The sequence below is a fragment of the Drosophila guanche genome, unplaced genomic scaffold, assembly GCF_900245975.1.
Source record: "Drosophila guanche unplaced genomic scaffold, DGUA_6, whole genome shotgun sequence".
Taxonomy (NCBI): domain Eukaryota; kingdom Metazoa; phylum Arthropoda; class Insecta; order Diptera; family Drosophilidae; genus Drosophila; species Drosophila guanche.
In genome coordinates, this window is record NW_022995745.1 from 4,956,493 (window position 1) to 4,977,145 (window position 20,653).

Sequence of the window (20,653 nt, forward strand, 5' to 3'; positions counted from 1 at the left end):
ACACGGACATGGACAGGGACACGGACACTGCCTGACACTCGCTCACCGAGCTTCGTTGTCTTTTGAGAAATTGCCTGGGCATTCCTTTGGCCAGCCGTACATAAATAAAATTTGAACAGCCCCAAACCTACTTTCTACGTTCTCTCTTTGGGGCGAAACTACTTAAAGATGCAGAAGCAACTCCCCCCGCCACTGAACTGTGTGCCACTCGCTTTTGCCAGGTCAAGGTGTTGTCGGTTGGAGCTCTGATTTGGGTCTGCGCAAATGAAGAAATTCCATGCGGATTCCGCATGTGATTGAGCCAAGATTCTATGCCAAAATTTGGGCTCGTTTATTGGTAAAAGAAATGTGTAAAAGCGGAGCTAATCGTGCTTGTAATTCTTGATTAATTTATGCCAATGATTTATATATGTCGAAGAACTCTTAAGTTTCAAATATTTCTAAACTCTCTGAAGGATATTCAAGCCCTTTTGCCAAAACCCAAAGCAAGTCCCATTATCAGCAGCCTCTGTCGCTGTCCCTTTTGCTGACCCTCCTTAGTGTGTCCACAGAATCAATGAGCCTTGCCGTATGTGTAATCCTCCTGCTGCTGCTGTTGTTTCCCTTTCCCCCCTGCTGGCTCACCTCATCGGACAATGTCCTCCTGCGCTGACCACACGCCCACGCCACGAGCCCTGCCCAATCCCATTTGGCATCTCCGTTGTCCGAGAGTCCTTTGCAGTCATTTCTCATACAATTGCCACTGTCATTTCGGAGCAACTTGTAATGGACTTTAATCAATTAATTTGAAAACGCTTTTCATTTGGCAATCGGTGAACGGGGGAGCGCAGAGCCCAGAGACAGAGACAGAGACAGAGAAGACACGGAGACACGGAGACAATGGCAAAAAGTAAAGTGTCTGCCTGGTGGCTGGCCACTTTCTTGTGCAGGACCCAAAAAAGGAGCGGGGCTAGGGAACGGGGCAACGGAAATACATGGGCCAACCAATGCCAAAAATGTAGATGGAAAAGAAAAAGAATAAATAAACAACCGAAGCCAGGTTTGGGGACTGGCTGGGACTGTGGCAGAGCCCATCCCAGACAACAAACGCACTTAAAACACAATGATGCTCATTGTGTCTGACAGGCCGACGGCAGAGGAACGGACGGACGGACGGACGGACGGACGGACGGAACGGACTCATGCAGGCCCCAGATCTAGCTCCTGGATGCTGCTGCTGTTGCTGTTGCTCCTTCTTCTCCGACTGGTTGCTGCTCCTGATGCTCATGCAGATGCTGATCCACCTAAGACGACGACTACGACGACGATGTGGCGTCGTCTGGATTGTGGGTCCTGGTTCTGCCTTCTGCCTTCTGCCCTTCTGTTGGGGCACTTTGATTACGCATTGGCTGCGACGGTTGTCCCTTTTGCAGCTGGCCGGGGCTTAGTGGCAGAGTCTTTCCCTTGCCCCCGCCCATTCCCCCATTCACTGTCGTTTTGGCACTTCAGTTTGATTCCGTTGCGTTGCGTTTTGTGTCGTTTGCTGCCATTGAGTTTGCTGCCTTTTTGTGTCCCCTTGTTTGTCGCCTGTCGCCTGTCGCCTGGCCATTGTCCTGCCTTTGTTGCTCTGTTCTTGGTCACGCACTTTTGCCAGAGTTTGGCTGGGTGGCAACTCGCGACTCTTGAGAGCATCATTGGGCAGGACTTCATTGAAGACAAATTAGTGTCGATGGGCTTGAAGGATCTGTCTGCCCCGACCTCAGGGAAGTTAAAACAAAGTAAAGTGAACTCTTTTTTTTGTTGTCTTTTGCTCTGTGATTTCTCCACTCAATTTTCTGACAATCTCTACGGTTTTTGCTGTAGTTTGCTCGACTCTTAGTTAGCAGATCATTGCCATAAACGCTCTTTCTGCGGTTACTTTCTTCTTTCCGTCCTCTGTTCTTCTTTATTCCACATCTCCATCGATAGGCGCTCTCCTCTGAACAAGTATTGCCCATGTCTCGAAACTTTTCCAGCTCATTCCTTTGGCTCCTTCTTTAGAAATTCTACAGAGCTCTCTTGCCACGCAATTTCAACTTCATCAGTGCCTCGTCCCACCACTCTTCTGTGCACTGCACTCCATTTTGGTTGCTAGCTTATTTCCGTTTCCGTTTCGTTGCACTTTCCCAACGCTCTCAGCTGACGTCTCGGGTTCTCTCTCTCTTCTCTTCTCTTCATTCTGCACTCTCCCGCACCGCTTCAACCAATTTCCAGGCACAGTGACACTGAAAGGCGACATCGGCTCTGGACGCTGCAAATGGCAAGAAATCAACGTCAGCTCTTTGGAAATGAGGGGGATTGTGGGGGGGTTTTTTATAGAGCAGATAGAGAAGAATGTAGGAAGAGCACAGAGCGGAGAAGAGCGGAGAAGAGGAGAGGAAGAAACCGAAACGAAAGGCAGCTAAAAAAGAATTAAATCAAGAACTCATTAAGGCGCCGGATGCAATCACACTTTGCGCCATTCAGAGCGCCACTCTATCTCCATCTTGCTCTCTCGCTCTCTCTCTCTCTCTCTCTCTCTCTCTCTGTGTGGCACTCACTCACACACATACGCGCTGAGAGAGAGAAAGAGAGAGGGAGAATGTCGCTGTCGCCGTCTCCGTTTGCCGCAAAAGTGCGCACAATTATTCATTAACTTTGCACCGGAAAAGCAGAGAAATTAAAAACTGCCAACGCCAGGATAAATAGGGACAAAGTGCAGAAATTAAAAATATGAGAAATACTACAGTAGAGACGTGCGGGGGGGCACACAGAGACACTGACAGAGACAGAGACATAGCACCAGAGAAAAGGAGAAAAAAAAACACACAACACACACACACACACACTGGGAACAAAAAAAAATGAGTTGGATAAGTAAGAAGTCCGCGACAGGGCCCCCAGCCTCCACCCATAGCTGGCCCGTTTGGGTGTGGGTTCATGGGGTGTGGGGTGGCACAGGTCACAACTAATAAAACAAAAGTCAAAAGTCCTTAAGCGCAATGAAGAAGCTAAAATGCAACGCGGCAGCGGCAGCGGCAGCAGCAGCGTCAGCTTAAACTACAACAAAAACACACACACAAAAAAAAATCAAGGCAAAGAGAAGGAAAGAGACTGCCAGAGAAACGCAGAGAGAGAGAGAGAGAGGGAGAGAGGAACTGCCAGTCGTGGGCGAGAGATGGAGAAGAACGCTGGCGGAAAAGGGTTAAGGCTGATGAGCTGCCGACCAACTCGCTTTTCCTTCTGCCGCCACCATTCTTCTCTTCCACCAGTAATGAGGGGCCCGACGCTGCGGGCAACCATAAAAATCTCAGGCCGTGCCCCCAAAACCTCACCCATGCCACCGCCCACAATTGTGGGAGGCCCCTGCCCCTTGCCCCTTGCCCCCTGCCAGCATTTGGCTGCCGTGCAGCAGAGGCATTTGGCGCAGTGGCGCCTGAAAGCATGCAGCACTTATTGTTTTATTTGCTGCCATGGACCCTTGATGAAGTGCGCGGGGGGAGGGAGCAACGTGGCCAGATTACGCTTTGTGGAGGTGGCAATGGGTTGGGGCGGCCAGCATATCCGCTCCACGTCACTTGTGATAATTGCGTGCAACCGGTCGCGCCTTGTGATTGTGACATCGCCACCAAAGCCTCCGCTGCCGTGCCTGCTCCTGCCACACTTTTCCTTCTTTTGCATTTCTAAGAAAAGCTGAAATCTGGCAGCACCGCCACACACTCCCCCCCCCCCCCCCCAAACCCCTGCACATCGCCGCAAATTTCCACATCTGAAACCTTTGTGCATATCATGGACCGGATCAGCGCCAGGCAGAACCACAAAAAAAAATATACTGCAAAAAAAACGCAAAGAAAAACTCTGGAAAAACTTGCGAAAAAAAAGAGGAGACCATGGAGACTGCTGCGAGTAGCGGGGGGTTTTTTAGACGCAGAAACAGAGAGCAAATGCGAAATAAAAATTCATAATTACGTTTACGCCGGTAATTAAAAATTATTGTAATACACGCAATGCCCAGCAGTTGGCCCCAGCAGCAGCAGCAGCAGCAGCAGCAGGATGGTGGACACTTCTGGTCGGGTCTGTCCCGGTCCCGGTCTGGCCACGCCCCCCATCTCACCAGCAGCACATCTGCATCTCCCTGGTCAACGAAGGAGGTGGAGTCATGTGCGATGGCCACTGGAACAAATCACGGACGTGGTCGTAGTCTGTGAATGTGGCTGAGAGGATGTGTCCCTGGAAGCCAACTGGCGGTAATTACACGATAAGATTTAAAAAAGGGAGAAACTATTTAAGTGCCTACCAAAACGGAACTGCAGATGAATTCCACAGCAAGTTGAAAGCACAGCAGCAGTCCAGGCTTCGAAGGTCGACGATGAGTAGCTAGCTAATTGCTGTAGTTCAAGTTAAAGCAATAAATCGACAGGGAATGGATGACATGACAGCGAATAGTGATTAAATCTTTAGTTACAAATAATAACAAATAGTTCGTCGATCGTTAAGAGGAGGGAGAGTTGTTATGCTTAGGAGATTCAATATTAAACCCAAATTTATCTCCAAAGATTCCAACTAGTTTGTGAGCTTTAATGCGATTTCCCCCTTCGACTCAATCAAATGAAATGATTTCGTTTACAATTACTTCAATTAATACAACAAATCTGTTGACTTTGTGCTCTGTGCGTTTTGTTTTATTATTTTTTGCTCTGAAATTATTATTTTATGTTTTCTCGTTTGTTCCTTTGAGTTTTTAAGCCACCCGCTCACATCAATACAATTAAAATGTTTAATCAAACTAATTAAATCATATGCCATTGATGGCACAAGCGATTGCACATTTTTTCGGGTTGTGGGGTGTGGGGGCCAGCATCAAAGTGAAACCTCAAAAGGCGCCTCTGCACCACCTCCGCACCACCCATCAGCTATCCGCCATCAGCCATACACCCACACCGTCACTGAGCCGGCACTTAAATTACGCACACATCGTTAAACGCGCGTTTGCAAATTGAACAATATTTGAAAAATTACACAAAAAAATGGAGCAGAGTCCCGAACCACCCCCGCACCACCCCCGCACCTTGCCAGCGCATATGAAGTGCAAAGAAAGAAAAAAATTGCAAAATATTTTTTTTCATTCAAGTTCCTTTTATTTTTATTAATGTTGCGGCAGCCGCCGATGGCAAAAGCCGCACAGCAGCAGCTCGTTAGCAACTTAACTTGAGCTGTTGACGACGAGGGGGAGGTAGATGATGATGCTTGGATCTGAAGCTGAAGCTAAAGCTGAAGCTGATTCTGATGCCCACGAATGAAGACGCAGAACCGTCAAACAAAAGGCAAACGGCAAACGGCAAACGTCAATGCGCCGCCGAATTGGCAACATATTTGCGAACAGCCGCGAAAAGCGCGAGGGCCTTATCGTCAGCCTCCGAGCACCCCACACACACACACACACACACAAAAGCCTGCGGCATATGCCAGGGCAAAGAGCAGGGACAGGGCATCGACATTTGGATACCCTGGGTATGGATGGGAAGCAAATATATTGGAAAGGCACAGAGCCGCAGGGTCTCCCATGCCCCTTGCCCCTTACATGGGGTTTTTTTTGTAGCTACAGAAAAAACAAGCTACAAAAAGTGGCAGCGAAGAGACGCGGGCCAAACCAAAGCAGCGACATTGACGACGGCACGCCAAAGCCAAGGCTAAAGCCGAAGGCTCACACACATAACTCTGGCCTGCCCCTGCTCCACCCACAGCCTCCCCCGAAATCTGCCAACAGGCGAATCGCGAGCCACACTGCGTGTTTGATTACCACGCGCGGTTACACGCAAAACAACGCAATTTTCGGCATGCATGCCGCAGCACCAACACCCAGCCACCCAGCCGCCCAGCCACCCAGCCGCCCAGCCAGCTAAGACACCACCCCACCAAGGCCGCAGCAGAGGATGAGGACAGACCTGGGGTGCGGATTGGGTTTGTTCAATAACGGGGGTCGCGCTCGCTTACAAGAAAAATCGCACAAAATCCCACTTGACAGGCGTAGTTAGCGGGCATCATGCAAATATCAGTCATGTTACCAAGCGGGCATGTCCCGGTGCGAGGGTTGCATGAGAATAAGTCGCAAGTAGTTCAAGCTATACCAGACCAAGGGAACCAGAGATGCAGTCACGGTAGCTCTTCGAACTGAGAATTTCGAACCAAGAGGATTTTATGTCAAATGAAATGTTTTTCTTTTTGTTTTTACACCTAGAAAGAATATTCAATATTATATCTAAGAGGTTTGCGAGGTGCTTAATGCCCTAATAGAATCAGAGAACTCTTTATGGAATAGATTTACTCCAGGCCATTTATTTGTCTTTTATTTTATTTATTTGTTTTCTTTAGATTCATTTCTACATATTCTGCTGCATAGAAAACAATTTCTGCATTGCTCCAACTGAACGTCTCAGCCCACCCTCGCTTCAAATGTGGCCTCTTTAAATTTCTGTGATATATTGAACATTGGCGACCCCCAACTTCGATCCGCGACCCAGGACTCGCGACTGGCGACTGGGCGACTGGCGGCCCCGTTGCTCGACTGCGGTTAATGGCTTATTTAAAATTTTCTTCTTTTTTTTTGTTCTCTTTTGAAAAATTGGCAAACTGCTGGCGAAATTGATACGCGGCAATCAGTGCGATGGGCTGGAAGGTGGAATGAGAGCGGATGTGGCACCAAGGACGCGACGCAACGCGACTCGACGCGACGCGACGCGGCTTTAAATCATAATCAGTAAAATGGAAAAAATATAAATAATGAAAATTACGGCAGAGCCATAGCTGAGCAGCGACGTACGCGGAGCCAAATTGAAAGTAGAGCTCTCTGAGGGTTGCCAAAATACAAAAAAGAAGAGGAGAAACAGCACAGCACGGGCATAGATGGAAAAAGGAAAATTTGCATAACTCGACGGAGAGGTGGTGGGCAAAATAATGTGCGGGGGGTCATGAGCAACCGGCGTTGTTTTGAATCAACAGGATGATTACGCCGAGAGCCGAGCGACGAGAGCCGAGAGCCGAGCGCGCAGAGAGCCACAAAAAATAAAACTCAAATGAAATTAATCTAATAAGGCAACATTGTGTCCGCTCGCTCGTAATACCCTTTCCCAGTTCATTATTCATGCTGCTGGATGTTTGAAAATATAAGAAAAGGAAGTGCTGGAGTACCCATAAAATAATAGCACAAAAAAAGAGGAATGCTCTTACAGATCTACAGCCAACCTACACAAAATTCTCTTTAAAGTGTCTATTTTCTGGGATTCTGGAATGTCGGGTGACTATATTATATGTACATATGTATGTAGCCATATGTACGAATACATGATGTTCATGCCTGCAAAGGGCATTCATTGGGGTACTTTCTCTTTAGTTGATGTCTCTGTGGTTGTTGTGGGTGTGTCTGTGGGGAGAGTTCAAACTTTGTTGCCTTGACGGCAACGTTCTTGTTGCTGTTGTTGTTGCTGTTTTTTGAGGCAAGTCAATTTTACAAACCATTGATGCAGAAGATCAAACTTCCGCCAAATGTTGTTAATGAAATATTAATGCGAAAAGGATATGCAATTGACAATTGTCTCTGGCAGTACGGGGACCCCTCTTCGTACTTAGTCCTGGCTTAAAACACAAAGCTGCTCATTTGCATAGAGCCCTGGGCTGAGAGTGGACTGCCTCTAAATTAAATTACAATTTCAGACTCGTCGGATAATATGAAAAAATCACAGCCATTAATCATGACAGAAGGGGGGTGGAGGCGGGCAGCAGTTCGACTGCCGCCCCCCGATTGACATTTTCCATTTGCTGGCAGAGGAAGCCCAGCATCTTATGCAAATTTTTGAGTCTTTCCCCTGTTACACCCCCTCATTGGCTGCAGCTAAAAGCATTGATAAATCATAACCACAAAACACTGAGGCACAGATTTATCTTCACATTTCAAAAGGGCAATACACAAAATGAACAGAAAATGGATGAAAAGAGAAGAAATTTCGAAACAAAACATAAAGGGAAAGTTACAAGGAATTATTTAAAGTACTAAAAGCTGCGACAAGTGGAATAAGTACAACAAATTGTCTATGAATTGGTGGACTGTATTATTTTAATATTTGTTTTATTTTGTTATGGACGCATAGCGGGGGTCGACAGCGACAAGCGTGCGGTTGCTGTGACTTAAATTTGTCTACCTAAATGAACGAGAAGAAGTCGAGCAAAAGGGAATTGAAAGATCAATAACGGTACATATCGATGCTTGCAAGTGCAGCTGCGGGCTGAGTTCGTTACAGTTAGGTTTTGGACACAAGCAATAACAACACAGCTATGCGCGTAAAAATAGGTGCTCAAGCGGGACAACACAATGATGAGCATATGAATGGAGCAAGTTTTAAAACGACTATAATAATAAAAAATAAATAATAATGATAATATTAATAATAATAATAAATTGATAGGGTCTCTCCCAAATACTTTCCACATCTTCCGATCAATCTGCTGGCGCGCAGACAGACGCCTGCAAGGGCGCTGCTTGGTTGTGCAACAGTTTTGCGTCTCATCCGCACACACTCTTGTGGTGCGAGGGGATTGATTGCAGGGCCTGGAGTCTGGGCTGTGTGGAGCAGAGTGTGAGCTAAGCAAACTGTCAATATTTGATGTATGTTAACACCCTGCAGCCCGCCAGGGCAGAGGCCATGTGTCAACACACTCGAACACAGAGGATGGCCAGGGGAGGGAGGCAGGAGGCAGCAGGCAGGAATACTGGCATATTTTTGGCCATGACTGCTGACTGGTGACTGTGCCTCTCTCTGTGTGGCCTGTGGCCCATATGCACAATTTGGCAGCTGGATGCCAAAATGCCAGCCACAAACATGCGCGCCCGAGGAGCCGCAAAACCCAGGGAGCAGCAAGCAGGAGCTGGAACACTGGTCCTCAGCCTCAGCCAGACGTCTGTCATGTTGTCTGGCCTGGCCTGGCTGTTGCTGGCAACATTTTACTGTTATTCAATATGTCAAAATCGTGTCGATAACGTTCAAACAAGCCGGTCTAACACACACACACACACACACACACACACACTGCGCCACACTCCAACACACAAGCACTTGGTGTGAGAGAGCGGAGAGAGGAGAGAGAGTGTGTGGCAGAGTGGCAGAAGTAGCTACAGTATGTGGCAGGCTGATGCCGCCATTTGTGGCTGCTGCATGCGGTTGATGGCTTTGACGCTTGATGGTTAAATGTCGAGCTTTTGGAGAGGTCTCCTGCTCCAGTTCCTCTGGCTCCTGCGACTGAGAGACGCTTGAAGAGCAGGCAGAGTCGGCAGACAGGCAGCAAAAGGGGGCGTCTTAATTAATCAATTTCAAATCAATTACCACAAATTTGTTACCAATATGCAAAGACATGAATCACGCAGCCTCTCAGCCCCACCCCCCGCCCCCTCCAGTACATGCCGCAAGATAAGGACATCTCTCAGACGCCTGGAATGGGCAGACTCTGCCCGGGCATAAACAAATCTTGGCTGTCAAAAGTGCTCAAAGCCATTGTGCTAATCTCAGAGGAGCACATGAGCAGAGGAAGCAGAGGGTAGGCAGAGGCAGTGGATGTTGCATGCAACAAGGCAACAATGGCAGTGCCACAGCAGCAGCAGCAGCAGAAACAACAACTCTAACGGCATTCAATAAATCACTAAACACTTGAATGACGCTGCCAATGCAACTTGCAACACATTGCACAGGGAGCCACAGAGAGTACCGAAAACGGAGGCTTAACATGCAAAATGTCACACACACACACACGCAGGACACACACAGAGACAAACACAACGGAAACGGATGCAAGGCTGCAAAAGGCAATGGTAATGCCAATGGACAGTGGACAGTGGACGGTGGACAGTGGCTGCGCCTTGGACCCCTTTTGGCAGGCAGCCTCATAATTCAAAATTGAAATTGCAACAATCAATTGCAACAACATGCAACAAATCGTTTGTAGCCCGGCACTCTAATCACTGCACGTACAGCCGTACAAAAGGGAGCGACCCAATGCACAATGCTCGTCCCTTCCCTCCTTTGGGCTGACATATAAATCTCAGCTGGGAGTCGCAGTTGCTGGGCCAAAGACGATGCACAGCCGGAAGGGGGAGCAGCAAAGGAAGACACAGGACAAGGGGAAAGTTCAATTGTTCGACTGCACTCGAGAAGGCAGGCCTCAGAGCCACGTCTCTGATAGGGAATGCCTTCGGGAAGCTGGAGATGATGATGAACAAGGAGTAGGAGCCGTTTCCATTTGCCATTCGGCCTGTCAGACACTTGCCGATGCTCTACACCTATTGATAATGATGATGATGCTGTAATTGATGGATCCACATACACACTCTGACTGATGATAGCCAAGGATTGTGGCATTGATTGAGAGCCACAAGACACAAGCTCTAGGCTCTAAGTGTAAGCCAATGATGGGCGAATGCAATTTGCCAAAGAGCAGCCACAGAGTGTGACCCATGAATAAATAAATACAACTGCAAGTAGGAGTCCTTTTTTTGTTGCTCTGATTAATAGGCATGATTGATAGAAGAACCCACTGCCCTTACCCTTCCCTTCCCTTTTCGAACACCTGCAGCTAAAATCCAACACATAAAATGCTCTGCATTTATTTAGTTTTATTTGGCATTTACGTAAAATATTCCAATGGCAGCGTGCCCTCTACTTAGGGACGACACTGCACTCCACACCGGGCAGGGAGTGTGCAATTAATTCGCCCAGCAGCCGTTCCCTCTGGCAGCCATTTACATGACAAAGTTCAAAGAATTCGCCCGCTCCTCTGGCGGTGCACACTAAGAGGTTTTCCGTATCCAAGATGCGAGAGCAAGACCCTTCAATGAGCCAAGGTGCCTGGCCAATGAGGCGTAGGGTGTAATTAGTGCCTGGCCCCGAAACTCTCGGCTCTCTCTGCTCTGGCTGCTAATCTGTGATTTTCCAAATTGTTTCACAAGTGTCATAAATCAATGAAATACCAATAAGTCGTCGTCGTTGTCGTTGTCCTGCTGCTGCTGCTGCTGCTGCTGATGCTGCTGCCGTTTGCAATTGTTGGAAAATGCAAATTTCGCAAAAGGATATGCCCATGCATAAATGCGAAGGAGGACCGGAGGCCAGTCGGGTATCCAGAGAGCGAAACAGGTCAGGTCAGGTCAGGTCAGGTCAGGAAGGAGTCACAGCCGACATCAGGCAGAAGCCAGACACGAAGCAAACATATTTCATGCAGTCTCAATTGGAATTCTAAATCAATCAGATTGAGACGGGGAACCCAACAAAACTCGGCTCCTGGCAAATGCACTTCAAGCACTGAGCGAAAAGGGAAGAGCTCTTCCACTAGCAGCAGCTTTGACGAGGCGAAAACAAATCCACAGTGAACCCATGACCATCCTCTGATGGTCCCTCGGATTCTCCCAGTGCTGGCAAAAGTTGGTGCGTCTGTGCATTAAGTAAGACACAAATCATAATCGTATGCGTGGGCGGGGACTGGGGGACTGGGGGACTGGGGGACTGGGGGACTGGGTGGACTGCTGGACAAGGATCTGTGCCGAGGCAGGCTTCGTCCTGTGTAGGAAATGCAAAATTTCAAATATGAATTGAACTGATATATTAATGGCCACTTGAGTTGCACTCTCCGCTGTGCCCGAGGACCTGGGGACGTTTGTCAGCAAAAGTAACTGCAACTTCCTGGGGCAGGAGTTGCCAAAGTGGAGCGGCAAGGGAAGAGCAGAGCAGAGCAGAGCAGAGAAGAGGCGACCGGTTCGGTGTTGGCATTTATAAATCAAAATTTTGGGCCCAACAAACTGAACACAGACACAGCAGCACAGAGGGTGGACAGAGGACTGTAGGCCTGTGTTTCTGTGAGTAGTAATTGCCAGGACCTGAAGCTGCATCCTGCCGGCAAGATGGGCCCGTAGGATGTGGCTTGAGGTGGGTCCCTCCATGTGTGTGTGTTTGGGTGTGTGTGTGCGGGCCACAATTGCAGCAACTTATCTCTCGCCTGCCCATATAAATAATGACAAGCACGACGACAAATAATAATGCACACACAGACACAGGACACGCAGGACACGCAGGACACGCAGGACAATAGGCCTGAAAGAATTGTGGGTCTGTGTGCATAATATGAAAATTTATGTGCGGAAAGGATTGAAAATAAATTTATGAATTATATTGGTTAGAAAATTGCATCTACTCAAGGATATCCTTAATGTCTCTAGGATGTGCATGCCGGCCTCCCAGCTCCCAGCTCCCAGCTCCTGCTCCAGCCTTGTGCTCCGGATGCCCGGCCCCAAAAGCCTATCTGTTACATTCAACAATGTATCCTGATTCAATTTATTGTTTGTTTGATTTGCATTGTCTACGGGTTGGGTCGCCAGATATCCGTTGTACCGCCTTGCATTTCGTATCGGATCTCCCCCGCCGTTGCTTGTGCCATTTAATCAGCGATAACAGCTGCAATTTGCGCCCAAAGTGCTCTTCGAATCATCCCCAAAAAATATTAAAAGGAGGGAGAGCGCGAGAGGCAGAATGGAAGCAAGTTTTGGCTTATCATAAAAATCCAATAAAAGTGGGCCATGGATGTGCCCACACCCTCTCCAGCTGCTGGTGTTCCGTTTCGTGTTTCGAGTTTCGAGTTTGAGTTCTTACCTGCTGTCATATAATGTAGTTTACGACATCCCCCACTGCTCTGGCAAATCTGTCAAAGTTCAGTTACATGATTCCATCCATCCATCCATCCATCCATCCATCCACCCATCCACCTTCTTGTGGCAATAAAAGTTTCCCGACACGTTTATGCTTATCTCGAACGTAATCGCAATGCCAATGCCAATCCAGACATGTCCTGGCAGTTCATCAAAATATCTGGCGACAAGTCACGACTGGCTTATGGCTTTCAGGCCCATCAATTGTGGGACACATTTCATTAGTTTGGCATTACCATTCCTTATTGATAGGGACATGTGCCCGAATGGGGATGGGGGCTGGCTAATGCGGTTTCCCTGTCCGTAGAGCCATCGATGGCTGGGTTTATAGTGATGGCTAAATATGTACATATCTATGTACCTACACATATATAACAGCAGAACCCCAACACCGACCCAGAGTGCGGTGTCACAGAGTGTCTGTTTGTTTCTCGGCTCCAGTGCACTCGATAATTGCGGCGCACAATTGAAATAATATTATTACAAAATCCACACCTCAATTAGGTTTTTAATGTGTCATTTGAATTGCGACTGCGATTAGAGGCCATATAAGCGGCAACCTCGAAGCCAATGTCATCCATTGAACCGCCAGTTGCCGATCCACCAAGATGCGTCTCTATCTGCTCTTTGCCTTCGTCCTCAGCTGTTGTCTGCTGGTGAGTTGAGGCTCTTAGGCGCTGGCAGTTCCTGCTTTAATCTCCACTTTCTTTTAGCAACTGTCCGCAGCTGGAGTGAGCCATGGCCTGGTGCAGGGACTCCAAGCTGTTGGCCATCATCGCAACTCAACGGGTTCCCCGCCACCGCGTGGAGCACCACCGCCACCACCGCCCAGCACCACAGCCGCATATGGCTAGCAGAGCCTTTGCATGCAATTTGGATACGTGCAACCTCTGACATGACCTCTGACCCCTGACCCCTGACCATTTGCCTATGTAGCAAACGCACCACACACCTTAGCTTCAGAATAAAGGAACATTGTCACACAGCAAAAATTATCATTTATTATGGATTTACTCTTTGATTGCTTCAAGCGATGCCTTAAACGACGCCCAATTAGTGCAGCTACACATGGGACATAAGAACACACGGCATATGCAGTCTTTCGATTTTTACTGAATTTTTAAAACCAAAATTATGATAAAGAATACGGCAACAAGTGTTCAAATTTGATTTTCAAAGCTAAAAGCTTGCCAGAAGGTACGATGAAGCGTGAAGTGTTTCAGGTACGACTTCTTGATTTGCTTATTAGCTTTTCAGAATGGTAAATGTACTTACAAAAAGATGTGGCATACTAAAGTTATGTGAAAATAACTTAAAAAACAAACTAAAATAATTTCCAAATTTCTGCATAAAACTTCTTGAGGCATTTTCAAAGCTAAAACTCCATCAGAATAGTTTTGTGTGCAGCGTTGCAATCGTTTCTGGCATTAAACAATGAAAGAATGCAGTTGATCGGTGGCAAAATACTTGAGTTTTGCCGCATTAAAAACCCCACAAAAGCATTGAATGCCTTTGTCGAGAAGATCTTTGAACAGAAGCTTGATAAAAATATGCAAAAGCTCTGACAGTTGGACTGTTCAATGGAGCACAGTAAACACGAGTTACGAGTTAACGAAATTATCTTTATCTGACCCGGCAAAAGCTGAATAGAACGGATCGGGGAAGTGGGGATCGCAGCACGTGACCCATGACTGTGGGTGATGCAGCAATTTGTAGTCACATTTGTTGATCCAGCATACCCGATTGTTTATTGTTTATTGTTTATTCCAGCATTCTGCTGGCCAAGATGGGACGGACACACCTGCAGCTATAAATGAAATGCCAGAGCGAGCGACGCCATCAGTTCTCGACTCCGACTGATGAGATGAGGCCGCTGAAGTTACTCCACGTGTTGCCGCTCCTGCTGCTGTTGCTGGCACTGCTGGTGGGTGCAGCGCCCATTGGGGAGCATGTGGATCATGCTGGCTGCATTCGGATAACGATTGTGAAGCGGCCACTGGCGACGGCAGCGACCACCACAACGACAACGACGACGACCACCACCACAACGACAACGGCAGCTACCACAGTGGCCACTGGCTGAGGCTGAGGCTGAGGCTGATAAAGATGGAACTTGAATTAGATTTGTGTTGGATTCGAATGTAATAAAAGAGCACAAGCCTGGGAATCGTTCTGGCTAATGGCATACTCTCGGGCAGCCACTCGAAATGTAATTTCAGAAGCAAAACACTCTCCAGCCTCTCACCTCCCCACTCGCTGCCCAAGGTAATGCACGAGCAAAATGGGCCAAAGGGCAGACCGCACAATGCACAAACGGAACGAAGCTGCCGAATATATAATTAAATATTTTATCGCACAAAAAGTGCCAAAAATGAAACGACAACAAGAAAATGAGCAGTCGGCATGCGTTTGGGTCTGTGCCTGCTCCTGGATCTGCACCATTGTGGAGGGCTCAGGTAGAGGCCAGCCCCTTACCCCCTTACCCCCCATCCCCCCTTTGCTTTCCTTCTAATTCTGTAAGCTGACATTGTTTTGGCAGCCGGGGAAAAGATTGTTCAGCCTGAGAATGAGGCTTGTCGGGGAGTGAGGTGGAATGTGTGTGGGAACCTATGTTTCCCCACAAACAATAAACCCGCAGATCCCCCCCCCCCCCCTTTACCGACTACCTAGCGGGGGAGGGGGGGGTGGCAGTGCATTTCTTGGGTCCTTTCAGATGGAATCTTTCGGTGGTTGCCGGCAACAGACCAGCCCCCAGCCCCCAGCCACAACCCCCACCAACCCATGGGCCCATTGTTCTCTCCTCCATTTTGTTGTTCCGACAATTTTCATATGAATTTTAATTATAATTTTTCTATGCTCATTTTCATGAAAACAATCAAAAATTACTTTTGTGCCTGCTCTCCGCAAAAACACACAAAAACAACACAAAAAAAGAGAGGAAAGGGAACAGTGGCAGGGCAAAGGGGTGTGAGTGGGATTGGGATTGGGATTGGGGCACAGTCCGTTGCAAATTGTCACTGGCATTTATATGGCTGGCGGCACAGTTGCCCGCTGCCCGCTGCCGAACTACATGTCAAGTGGCTTTGTTCAGAGAAGTGCCCCAAAGGTGCAGCCACGGATGGAATGCTCCAACAGCAAGAGGGTAAGGGTTTCTGAGAGAGGAATGGAATGGATACTGACATGTGCAGACCGAGATCAGAGTAGGCTGCAGATCAAATATCAAAGTTTCCCATGGGAAATATGGCAAAAATGATGCAAGAGCATAGAGGGAAAAGCATGCAGCAAAAAGATGATCTAGATAGAAATGGTAAGAAGATAAACAGCAGAGAATTGAGCTAATAAAAATGAACAAAAAGAGCTGACCCCATGTTTGGTTTGGTTTTAGATCAATGAAAACCATGGAAAACACTCTTAAAGATGGAGAGCAACTTTCAGAGCAGAAACATACAAAATAAATTGAAATCAAAATGCACAATGAGTAGATCCAAGCCAGAGGATCAGCTCCCATTCGAGGGCACTAGCAGCCCACATGTGCTCCATGTTCTGCCCAAAAGGAGGGTGAGTGAGTGAGCGAGAGTGCTGGGGAGTGGGCAAATTATATTCCAGCATAAAAAGTAACACAAAAGCAACACGGCGACATAAACAAGTTAACAGAGCGAGGAGTTGTTTGCCCTTTGTGGCTGTCGCTGTTGGCCAGGACCCTGCTGCTGTTTCTGGTGGTGGCAGGATGGCAGGATGGCACGTTAGCGCTGCCAACATCCGTTTCCTGTCCTGGCCAAAAAAACAATCCACCCATATGACAACTGTCGCTGTCCCCAGTTCGAGTCCCTGTACCTGTACCTGTACCTGTACCTGTACCTGTCCCTGCTCCACCTCCAGCTACTGCCTGCTCATGCTCATGCTCCTGTCACTGGCCATGCATACAACATAGTTTTTGAATATGCCACGAGATGCTGCACACCTGTGTGCACCCTATCCAAATTCAGGCCCTCGCTCCTCGGAGCCTGTCATTATGCATTCTGATGACATTTTGCCGCTGTCTTTTGTGCAGGCGCCTAATTAAGAGAGAGACTGAGAGGCAGAGAGAGACTGAAACCAAGTGGATTTGGATTGCCGGGGTCAAGGGTTGTCTCTGTGTCTCATCGATGCATGGTGCCCGTGGTTTGGGCCGGCAGAAACTAATTCTGCAAACATTTGCCAGCTCATTAACAATTCAATTTGCTGCATAAACGACCTAAACATACAGTGGAGAAGTGCGGGACGGGGGCAAAATAGTTGGACCACACATGAAAAGCAGTAAATATTCAATTAATGGCAGCAACAGCAGCAACAGCAGCAGCAGGAGCGAAACTAACATGGAACCCTTTTTTCGCTTAGCCCCAGCCCTTGGAGACTTGACCCAAAACCCAGCCGCTTGTGCCTGGCACTTGAAAGCGGCTCTTGTCCCGCTCCATATTTTTTTTGTGTTGCCTTTTGGGGCGGGCAGCTCTTTGATTTGTCGGGTCAGCGTCTGGAGCACCAGTCCGTGTCCGGGTCCGGGTCCAGGTCCAGGCCCTGTCCTGGAATGGCACCATAACTGCGGGCATTTTTCTAATTATGTACAGAGGATAGGAACTGCTTTGAACCCATTTCCACATCAGCCCCAAATAATTATGAATTGTGTTTTATTTTAAATATTTGCTTAACTACCGAAGGAACATTCATCCGTCCATCCAACCATTCCATCTGTCTGTCTCTCTCTCTTCACGTGGCCGTCTCCTGTATGGTCTTGGGCTTGAGTCCATCTGGCGTTCTGGTGGGGATCTGTGACTGCTTGTGGCGACGTCGCTCCAGCCAGCGCCGGACGAAGGGCGTCAGCAGCCGCGTGTCGATGGCATCCAGATCCGTTTCGCGCAGCAGCAGGCTCGTCACGAGGGCCACCACAATGGTCAGCAGTGCCCCAAAGAGCGTGAAGTACAGATAGGAGATGCGATACAGCTGGAAGGGACCACTGGGCACCTCGTGGCTGCAGGGGGGAATCAATTAATAACGATTTTGAGCTCCGCTTCACCGATGGAGCACTCACCTGAAGGCGCCGTCGAGCGGCAGACTGGCGAAGTGACGCGGCTCCCCGGCAAAGGTGTAGTTGCAGCCCATCGTGGAGTAGGGTTTGCGCTGGTACACCAGATTTCCAGTGACCAAATCCCGCTGGGCGCTCACACACATCCAGGCCATGACCAGCAGCGAGCTGAAGCCGCCGAGCAGCGCTCCCTTGGAGTTGACCCACGGCAGCATGACGCCGGCGGTGAAGATGCCCAACAGCGGCCCATTGGCCACCGAGGAGAGGGTGATGGTCAGCTGCAGGACGGCGCCCAGCTTCTCCACGGCAAAGACCAGTGCCACAAAGACAATGCCAAAGACGACGACAACGCTGCGCATCACGAATGCCGTTTGTCCCTCGGTGAGGGGCTGGCGCCGGAATGTCTTCACGAAATCCTCCAGCACGACGGCCGACAGCGAGTTGAGGCCGGTGGAGAGCGAGGAGAGTGCCGCACTGAAGACCCCGGCAACAAAGACGCCGGGCAGACCCGGATACGAGCCGAGGGTCTCCATGACGAGCAGCGGCAGGAGCTGATCGTTGCGCTGGGCCAACTTCGTCTCCAGAGGATCACACTGGGCATAGGTGGCGTAGATCAGGAGTCCCGTGTAGCCGCAGATCATGAGGAAGGCCAGCACGCCGGCAATGAAGGTCCAAATGGCGATGCGAGCATCCCGGAGGGTGGGCAGCGAAAGGTAGCGCTGGATCATGTTCTGGCTGATCGCATTCGACTTGAGCCAGTGGGCCACGCCGCCGAGCACCAGCGAGTAGAAGGTGTAGCGCTCCGTGATGTCCGGCGTGAAGTTGGGCCGCTCCAGGCGTGCCGTGTCCTGTGCCCGCTGCCACACCACACTCGGTCCGCCAATGTCCAGGGTGCCCTTGATCAGCACCAGGGCCATGGCCCCGAACATGATGATGGTCTGGATGACATCCGTCCAGACCACTGCCTTCAGGCCGCCGATGCACGTGTAGAAAATGCACACGACACACACAATGGGCGTGACGATGTGAATGTTTACGCCTGTGGCCTGATTGAAGGCTATCGCTGGCACATAGATGACAATCGGCAGCCAAAGGAGCTGCAGTTGGATTCACATTAGGAGCTGGAAACATTGCAGGCGCCTGCAGGCGGCAACTCACCGAAGCGACAATGAACATGACAGAGCCAAAGAGTCGCAGACTGCGATTGTAGCGCTGCTCGAGGTACTGCCAAACGGGTGAAACGATCATTAGAGCTGGCAAATGGGAGAGATTAGGGTCTTACTTTGTAGGTGGATATCAAGTTGAGCTCGTGAAAGACCGGCAGAAAGAAGTAGTACATGCAGAAGCCCATCAGCACCAGCGAGCCCATGATGTACATGTACTGAGCGCCGTACAGATACACCTCCGTGGGCGTGCCCAGCAGAGTGATGCCCGAAATGAAGCTGCAAAGGGGGGAGATGACAAAAGGAAAGAGTTGCAAGTGATTAGCTCCACGTATGTGGGTTTGTTTCCCTGCCAATTGCCTTGACCTTCACAATACGCCCGCGACTCTCGACTGTGGAGAGATCAAAGTGCGTTTTATACAATTCAATTAGCACCAATGTCGTCGTCGTCTTTGTCACTTCAATTGTTCGGAATCTTAGTCGCAGTCGCAGTCTCCGTCTCTGTCCAATCTCAATTGAGGCTGTCGTCAATTCTGGAATGCCCTGCATGCGGGTTAGTTGGCTCGTTAGCGACGTTAGGCAATTCCAGCTGCTGCCAGTGCCAATTATTAATTATGAAACAATTCCGATTTAGTGCGTTGATAGTCAGAGTTGAGTGTGCTAAAAATAAACCCCCAAGCGGACTGCAAACTAGAGCAAACAACGACCCACAATAGGGGGAGAACTTTTGCTTGGGAAGCTGCTAAATGCTCCATGGAACAGCCCCATCGGGGATCTGGTTACCCACCTCGATATCAGCGACATGGTTATGGGAAATATCTTCATTTGCCTGCCGCCCACCAGATAGGAGGCTGCACTGGCCGCCGCCTCCTCGGCGCCACCGCTGGACCGTTGCTTGCGGGACTCGCGGCGCAGCTGCAGGCAAAAGTAGATGCCAATCACGGCACAGATGGCCAGCATCATGCAGAAAACCAAATAGTCCGGCCAGCCGAAGCTCTGCAAGCTGGCGCGCAGCTCCTCCACATGCATTGTGCCACAGCAACTTTACACACACAAAAAACACACAAAAAAAAAAAAAAAACAGGGCACTGCCGTTGGTTCGATGGATCGGTGGATCGTACGCGAAATTGTAGGTCTTTTAGGTCTAGATTCCGCACAGATCGCACCGCTCTGTGGCACGCATCAGAGGTGACTGAAGGAAGGCGGCTGGCTCTGTGGAGCAGCGTCTGGTTACACTTTGATTTAGATTTAGGTTCTATCATCCGTCCCCCGGCTAGAGTGTCAGCTGCAGCACTCATATGTGTAGCCACACAGCAACTAAAGTATTATTATTATTAGTATTAATGATATTATGACACACTCAGCACTGGCACTCGGAAGAGCCACAGCCACAGGCATAGTCACAGGCATGGGCATGGGCATGGGCAGAGCCAACAGCTGATGGCAGACTGCCTGCCAGCTGATCTTCACCTCAGTCACAGTCCGAGTGCCAGTCCAGATCCCATCCCACTGCTTCCATTTCCTAGCTAATTGAGTGGTGCTGTGGTGCGGTCCACAAATTGAGTCGCCATCGAGGCACTTAAGCCTCAGTCTTAAGTCTTTGCCTTGGCGCTCAACGCGGAGACTGATTGGAAATGCAATGGGATCTGTGGTGCGACTGCGTAAATTAACTTGATTAGATTTAGCTGACAATTTGCA

At 49.0% G+C, this 20,653-nt stretch overlaps 3 protein-coding genes across 3 annotated transcripts; 2 read left to right on the forward strand and 1 right to left on the reverse strand.

The window, feature by feature from the left end:
- Positions 1–13,301: 13,301 nt before the first annotated feature.
- On the forward strand, positions 13,302–13,707 carry LOC117581273. The gene is made up of 2 exons (XM_034268284.1): positions 13,302–13,389; positions 13,447–13,707. The coding sequence occupies exons 1-2, from the start codon at positions 13,342–13,344 to the stop codon at positions 13,585–13,587; spliced, it is 189 nt and encodes a 62-aa protein (XP_034124175.1). The 5' UTR covers positions 13,302–13,341; the 3' UTR covers positions 13,588–13,707.
- An 890-nt stretch (positions 13,708–14,597) lies between these two features.
- LOC117581272 (ELMO domain-containing protein C) lies at positions 14,598–14,816 on the forward strand. The gene has a single exon (XM_034268283.1). The coding sequence runs from the start codon at positions 14,598–14,600 to the stop codon at positions 14,814–14,816; it is 219 nt and encodes a 72-aa protein (XP_034124174.1).
- Positions 14,817–17,383: 2,567 nt separating this feature from the next.
- LOC117581271 (sodium-coupled monocarboxylate transporter 1) lies at positions 17,384–20,199 on the reverse strand. Its single transcript, XM_034268282.1, has 5 exons — positions 19,743–20,199; positions 19,075–19,234; positions 18,951–19,016; positions 17,799–18,889; positions 17,384–17,738 (listed from the first exon to the last, which is right to left on the reverse strand). The coding sequence occupies exons 1-5, from the start codon at positions 19,982–19,984 to the stop codon at positions 17,477–17,479; spliced, it is 1,821 nt and encodes a 606-aa protein (XP_034124173.1). The 5' UTR covers positions 19,985–20,199; the 3' UTR covers positions 17,384–17,476.
- Positions 20,200–20,653: the final 454 nt, after the last annotated feature.

Bases quoted from the DNA above. Each gene is read 5' to 3' on its own strand.
- LOC117581273 (XM_034268284.1), top strand. From the start codon at position 13,342: ATGCGTCTCTATCTGCTCTTTGCCTTCGTCCTCAGCTGTTGTCTGCTG. The intron at 13,390-13,446 runs GTGAGTTGAGGC...ACTTTCTTTTAG, and splicing joins TCCTCAGCTGTTGTCTGCTG to CAACTGTCCGCAGCTGGAGT.
- LOC117581272 (XM_034268283.1), top strand. From the start codon at position 14,598: ATGAGGCCGCTGAAGTTACTCCACGTGTTGCCGCTCCTGCTGCTGTTG.
- LOC117581271 (XM_034268282.1), bottom strand. From the start codon at position 19,984: ATGCATGTGGAGGAGCTGCGCGCCAGCTTGCAGAGCTTCGGCTGGCCG. The intron at 19,235-19,742 runs GTGGGTAACCAG...CCCCCTTTGCAG, and splicing joins ACCATGTCGCTGATATCGAG to CTTCATTTCGGGCATCACTC. The intron at 17,739-17,798 runs GTGAGTGCTCCA...TCCCCCCTGCAG, and splicing joins CCGCTCGACGGCGCCTTCAG to CCACGAGGTGCCCAGTGGTC.